Source organism: Chaetura pelagica, unplaced genomic scaffold (genome assembly GCF_000747805.2).
Source record: "Chaetura pelagica isolate M959 unplaced genomic scaffold, ChaPel_1.0 scaffold207, whole genome shotgun sequence".
NCBI classification, from domain to species: domain Eukaryota; kingdom Metazoa; phylum Chordata; class Aves; order Apodiformes; family Apodidae; genus Chaetura; species Chaetura pelagica.
The window spans coordinates 4,153,966-4,161,302 of NW_009953929.1; the positions used below are offsets into that span (position 1 = coordinate 4,153,966).

At 41.0% G+C, this 7,337-nt stretch overlaps 2 protein-coding genes across 2 annotated transcripts in view; both read right to left on the reverse strand.

The window, feature by feature from the left end:
- PCOLCE2 (procollagen C-endopeptidase enhancer 2) overlaps positions 1–6,814 on the reverse strand; it is a 48,384-nt gene extending 41,570 nt beyond the window's left edge. The window contains exon 1 of the mRNA XM_010001674.1: positions 6,624–6,814. Coding sequence (XP_009999976.1) covers positions 6,624–6,814 — 191 coding nt within the window. The remainder of the gene's footprint in view (positions 1–6,623) is intronic.
- A 53-nt stretch (positions 6,815–6,867) lies between these two features.
- On the reverse strand, positions 6,868–7,332 carry PAQR9 (progestin and adipoQ receptor family member IX; the record flags this gene model as incomplete). Its single annotated transcript, XM_010001675.1, has 1 exon — positions 6,868–7,332. A coding segment is annotated over one exon (465 nt), but the record flags the coding sequence as incomplete, so codon positions are not given.
- Between the last annotated feature and the right edge of the window lie 5 nt (positions 7,333–7,337).

A 7,337-nucleotide genomic window follows, 5' to 3' on the forward strand; every position in this document is an offset into this window, starting at 1 on the left:
TGCTGAATTTTGACACACATTGCTTAAGGCAGATACTTTCTGTAATTGCAGTTCATTGAGTGCTTTGTGGTGTGGTCCTGATTTGGGCTGAAAACAATATTCTGCCACTTGGAACATTTCTAGTCTGCCAAATGGGAGGCTTTGTTTGATGTCAAATAGACCTTTTTGATCTGTAGTCAATATTTTGCTGCGATTCTTAACATAGCTGTTCCTACCAATGTCATGATTTTTCAGTGAGCACTGTAGGCAGAACATTGATATCCTTATATTATTTAATGTATTAATTTTAATGTAACTGGGATGCCTGTCATCAATTAGCTAGCATAGATATTAGAGAACTAAACAGCCAATGATGCTATTTTATTGTTTTAAAATATAAAAGGCAATAAAATGGCAACAATATTTTTACTGTGGTATAGTGTTTTCTGAAATACCAACAGCACTATAGAAGAATTGGAAGTTCCTGTACTTATGCTAACAATATCTGCTTGAAGATAACTACATTCAACGCATTTCTGATCCTACAGGTGTCACAGTAACTTCTATTAAGTAATGAAAAAACTTTATAAATACATTTCTGCAAAAATGTACTCAGAATCAACTTTATTTATAGCTCACACTTTTTTTTTTTTCTAAAAATGCATAGTCATTACATATACAGTAGTCAGCATCCAAAAGTGTACAAAGAGTAAATTTTCAAATCTTTCCAACAGAACCAAACAAAATTAACAGTTTCTGTTCATTGCATGCACAAACCCTTAAATATGATACCTCTTACTAATGCGTGCTTGACTCTCTAGCAAACAGAATTGATTTTCTAATAACTGTTTCTCCATACTATTAACCTGCAGCTACAACCACAAATCCTAAGGCATTCACATGAAATAGCAAAGCCCTACTTCAGAATCCTCCGTGTTCTGAGTATGGCCTGGGAAGCAGTTGCCCTGAAAGCAGAAGTCTGCTGGTGATGTTTCCTTACAGGGAACTCAAAGCAAAAGCCTGCTTCCTTTGACTTGGTCATGAATTTATCACTGAATTCAGTGGAATGAAGCAGCATCTATCTAAGCAAGTTGTGAAAACAATTTTACTATTTCACACCCCGCTCCAAGACACTAAACATCTTGAATGGAGGTCTGTGTCTTTCAGTGCATGTGCCACTTCCTCAGCATCTTGCATCTCATCTGAGGAGAAGAGGATAAAGTCTCAGCTGTAAGTTGGGTGTTGTTTGTGTAGCCCTGACTTACAGGTGTCTAACAGAAGCTAGGAGTTGATTGGGACAGGGTGATTTTCTAACAGTAGAGGCTTTGACTTAATGAACCACTGAAACCCTTTGATGTCTTTTTTTCTTTCCCTGTATCCACTACTGTTGCCAGTTAGAAAAGCTCTTAAAAAGATTGTCCTCTACTCAAATGGTGCTGTTTATGTCAGTCCTTCCAGAAGAAGGGCAGAGTGAGTTAGCAGGGTGATTAGTCAGGGCTCCCAGCAAAGGAAGAGTACACATACGTGATAAGAAGATCCAAGTTCAGTTTTCACTCAACAGTAGGACTGACTCCATGTTGTAGGTTTTGGGGAATTGGAGGGGAAAAGAGAACATTGTTTGTTTGATCAATATAACTTTATGTTCCAAATTATTACAAATGTTTATTTAAAAGCTTTATTTATTTAAGGTATTTTTACTCAGATAAGAAGTAGCTTGAAGTAGGTTGAAATTCCCAATAGCAATTGAGACATAATCATAGTCTTACTGACACAGATAGGAAATCTTGCTCCATTGTTTCACAGTAACTGGAATACAGTCCATGGCTAAATGAAAAACGAGGCCTCGTGCCAGCCTCAGTACACGTCACCAGTGAGAATTTCTGAAGAGTACTTAACCCACGTATGTATTTTCTTTACTCCCAACCCTTAAGCATTTAGTCAGCCTGTTTACTGCTACTTAGGTCTTGATTGCCCCTCGCCTGAAGCCAGTGGAGATTTTGCCATCAGCACAGGGCACAGGATGTGAACCTCCTAGGAATATGGCAATAATGAGGGTTTGTCCCAAGAACTCATGAGCTATAAACATTCATGTCCCTCTCCCTGGGAATTGAGGAGCTACAGAAAAACAGAACATTCTCTCTGCCGGAGTTTAGTAGTATATCTTCTTAGCACCTAGGAGGGTATTTGCATTTTTAAGTGCTTTACAAACATTAGCTAGTCTTCAGAGCAACCCTGCGAGGTAGGTAAGGTATATTCTCCCCATCTTACAGATGTGGAAACTGAGACACAGAGGGCCTGGTACAGTTCCAGTATTGTACATGAATTAAATTCATTGAAAATGAACACAGTTTAACCAACTTACCCTAGATTACAGAACAGGTAGTAGCAAAGCAGGGACAAGAACCCAGGAGTGACTGACTCCTGACCTTGTTACCAGCCACTTGGTGATTTTCAATCTCATAGGCAATGAAAAACAGTATAATCTGGGCAACTACTACATGTATGCTTTGCTTCTGTAAGGCATGTGGATGGTAATCAACTGAGTTAAGTGCAATAATACTTTATGAATGTGCTGCCTCAGAGAATTTACTTAAACATGAAGTAAAACTTTCATACTGTCATTTTCTGCAGGTGCACTACTGACAAAAACCCAGCATAGTAGCCAAATAAATAAAAAGCACAATACTTGGACAACTAAGCAAAACTATCATTTAGCAAACCCAATGTGTTTCTACTTCTAACTGCTACATTTCTACAAGTGCAGCATGCAGATGAACCTTTCCCTTTGTTTCCAGACTGCAGACTCCAGTGTTGCTAATGAAGCAGATATCCTGGGTAGTGACAGTCAGAAGACGCTGCAGAAGAAGAAACAGTGTGTCGCCCCAGGACATGGGATAGTTACTATGGGCCACGTATGTCAATCTTACAGGAAGCTGAGCTTGAAGCTGACAGGTGACTCGGAAGTGCCCAGAAACTGGGCTCACTGAATATGTGCCAACGGGTAGACTGCAGTTCTAGGCATGTGCTGATTGCAAAGGGGGGTGTCCATGCCACCAACACTAGGGGATATGGCCCCATCAACAGTCAGTTCACATTGGCACAGGATCATCAGTCAAAGACAGAAAGACATGTAGGCATTTTCATGCCACCCCCTTGTGCTCCAGTCCTTACCTTGTCCCCAGTCCCCAGACAGATTCTACCACAAAAGGCCCCAAAGGCCTTTTTGGTTTTAAAGGTGAGCTGTGGAATTCACAGTGTAGACCTTATGGCAGGTACTCAGGCAATAAAAAAACATGATGACAGGTACTTATGCAAAAAAGTTTGTTTTCTAGGATGCCCTTATGCATCTAGTCTTCAGGTTAGACCTCCTGTCTAAGCTCTGGACATGCTTACAGACATTCAGCCATGTGTGCTTTCACACTAAAAAGAGATCCCACTCCCTTACAAGCCATGCAAATGGTGACATTCACTTCTATGTGAGCATATTCAAGCACTATAAATATAGATGTCTTGTTCCACTTTAAACCTCTTTAACTTGTTTTTCTTCTGTCCATATTTAGGGAGACTGGCTATTCGACATGGCAAACGGAGCAACTGTCTACATCCATGTCCTTTGCTGAATAAACACAGACACTCAGGTACCATTTCCCTAGATGTTCTCCACACTTATTGTAACTTTTTTAATTTGTAGCCACATTTTAAACAGATAGACAAATTAACAAACATACATTAATTAGAGCTCCTAAAATCTAAACACATCTCCCTGTACCCATTCACTCCTGATTCATACAGTGGCTCAGAGAGCAGTACTTGAAACCAGCATCTACAAGTAATTCCAGGAAGGGCTCAGGTCCATACATGTGCCTTAACCTTTTGCCAATGGAAACTTTTAAATGAAGCCATATTCTTAATATCAGAGCCAGGTAGCAAATCTGCAGTGTGACTGGGGCTCACAGGCAACTCTGGTAACAGCAATAGGATTCCAGTAAAATTGCAGTTGGTTGCAATCCAACCTTTATACTGTTATCTGTCGTTGAGATATATATAGACGACCCTGTGTGGCCTAACTGCAAATATCAAATGTATTTTTACAAGTTAGCAACAGCTTTTTTTTTGACATTGCCTCTTGAGATGTCCTCTACATTGTGACTGACAAGCACAAATATAAGTAATTATACAATATTCTTTAGAAGCCTTTTTTTCCATTTGGCTTTTACTGTTGCTTGTTTCTGAGCTGCCTTCTAGTGCTGAGATCTGCTGTCCCTGGCCTTTTTGATTTATTTCTTAGTTTTTAATTGCTGGTTGGACATGCTAGTGGCATCTCCCAGGCAAACCCTTTCTACATAATTAGTTTTGAAACTTGGATGAGTCATTGAGCTTTAACTACTAGGCCTCTATTATTTTAACTTGAATACAGAACATCTCAAAGATTTTGGCCTCTTTTTGCAGTTGTGGAAATACATAAGATGCCATAATTGCAGGTCTTGATCCATTTGCTTTCTTTTGTGAGTTTTCAGGGTTATTTCCACAATATAAAGCACATTTCAGAGCATGACAGTGTTGTGAACCAGCCTCACTCCCAATGGTGTAGATAATTTTCTGCTTTATTGGCAACCAAATAAAGCAATGCCATATTTTTGACAAAAGTTAATGAAAACAGGGAACATTAAAATTACTTTGTGTAGTTTTCATTTTCTTTTAATGCAGGTTGGCAAATGAAAATGGAACACAGACAGCCACAAAGGGCCATGCTGTTTTTTATGGCCCATCAGTGACAACTCAAGAGGCCACAGTTTGGGAACTGCTGTTTCAGAAAATTCTAGCCAATCTCTTTAAGAGACTCCATGTGACCCTACCACAAATCATAGACTAACAGAACTGTGGCTGGCAAAGAATACGTATTTTTTGTTAGGCCACTGTAATCATTGTGAATCTAAAAGATCCAAACCATTATAGTTAAAGTGAGTTGAGATAAAAGATAAAATGAACTGAGTATAATTTTCTTTTAGCTTATGCACTTTCATAGGGACATTTTTACATAGCTGACATTGGTTCGGGATATATCAACTATTGGTTTCAGTGATGATTCTGACCTGTATTAAGGATTTGACTTCATAATCCCTAGCTGTAGTCCTTCCTATATTCCCACTATAAACAAAGGGGGCTTTGTCTTACAGAAGACTATGGGACTGCACTGAAAACATTTTATTGGGGTTTGGATGCCATGTCCATGAAAATGGGAAAGATCCAAGCACAAATGTATTTCCATAACAGGGGCAAAGAGGCTGAGTTAAAGAGTCACTATGCTATTGTGCAGTAGAACACCAGCATTTCCTAAAGGAAGTACCACCTCTCTTTTTGAAAATAGGGTAAACAAGTAGTTTCTTACATGAACTTCAAATTGTAACCCCCTTGTGTAATATTATTGCATACTTGTTCTGTCAGAGAAAACCAAAATGCATCTGTTTAAAATCTGAACATAGTTTACAAAAACGTCTCTACATAAAGAGTAAGTTCAACCTTTAGTTGGTTGTGTGTTGTGTGAGCAAGATAATACCAGGGTTGCTGTGAAAAGGTACTGCTTTGGAAAATATCTTATCATTCTTGTCTTTGAAACACCCCAAGGACTTCAAAACACCCAGCTGTAGCCACAACTAATCAGAATAGGAAAAGGTGGGGAATGGTAAGAAAGTGCCGGTATCCAGTATTTGTATAGCTAGATTTTGGGTCTTGAACTCAGATTCAGCAGTACCTTTTTCTGAAACTCATTTTAGGCTGGTAAATCTGACAGAGTGCTCTAGTTAAAGAGCAGAAGTAATCAGTTTCACGTAATTCTTTAAAAGATCCAGAATGAGATCTCATGCATCAGTTACTCCCTTTACATCCACAGAGCTCCCACTGAGCTTAGCAGGGGCTTATACAAAGTCTGGCATCTGACTTTGACTCTAAAGGGCTGATTTGGGGGTGATTTACCAGGGAAGATAAAAGGGCCCCTTAGCAACACCCATAACACAACAGATGTTCCTGACGGGCTGGGGGAAGAGCCATGCCATTATGCAGTGCCCTTCTTCTCTCCGCGTCCCTGCTCCAAACTAGTTTGACCCCCTTCTGGTTCAATTGTTTTACATATCCCTCTATTTTATTTTAGTATCTGAGTGGCTACACCATCCACTTACTGCCTGTCTAATTAAAGTCTCTCCATCAGCTGGCAGTTCCATAATAATTCACAGCTGTTTTTCCTCTCTCTGTTCCATGTATTGTTCCCTGGCTGAAAAGAATGCAAGACCTCAGAAACTATAGATAGGTATCGATTTGTTTGCATTTAAAATCCAGTATGTGGCTGCAAAGGCCTGTTACAGTATCACAGAGGAAGATAAATGTCAGTGCAAAATCTGCTAGGAAATTTCACACAGGACTTGACTAAAAGTCTATGAGTAATCATTGCACAAGTGTCTTCAGGTGTATATATATATACACATATATGTAGCTAATAAATATATAGCTATATATATAAATATATATGTATATACCGAGCTAGTTTAAACCTAATTGTTATGAAATTAGTAAGTGGCATTCACAGTTCATGCATTCTTCCTAGTAGCAGAGATAAATTATTTCAGCTTATACTCTAAGCAGCAACATACCAGTAAGCGTTTGCTTGCTTCCCCTGGTAACCTAGTAGTTTAAAGAGCACGAGCAGTTCCACCAGGGTCATTTTCTCTGGCAACCCTTCGCAAAAGGGACCTGGCTCTTCCACAGGTGTGTTTCCCCCAGGTTTCACAGCATCTTCAGGACATGATGGGGCCGGTCTGAGGATCACCAGTCTGAAGATCATCGGCCTGAGGGTCTCCAGCCCAAGGGCCGCTGGTGTGGTGGTTGCTGTCCCAACTAGTCCTGCTTGCAGAGGTCTGTGACGTTGAGGAACCTCCTGACGACCACAGCCAGGCAGAGCATGAGGAGCAGCATATACCCCACAGTACCTAAGTAGGTGGGAGCAGCCAGGGGTGCTTTGAGGAACTCAGCGAGCCCATCCTCCACATAGTGCACCTGGTCATAGATGCTGAGGAAGGTGAAGATGTGGAAGAGCTGGTGGCTGTGCCCCACGATGTCGAAGAGCCCTGGCTGGATCCGCTCAGGGATTTTGCTGACGTTGAAGAAGGCGGCCACCAGCAGCCAGAAGTAGCGCCGGTAGAAGTAGACGAAGAGCGTGGGGTTGCGGGTGCGCAGGTCAAAGAACAGGCTCTCCAGCATGATGGGGCAGGCCATGCTGAGTGGCATGGCGAAGACAAAGGTGCGCACGGCGAAGGGGTAGGCGCAGCAGGCGGCGCGGCTGCGGCAGCAGGCGGCCGTGCAGGTGA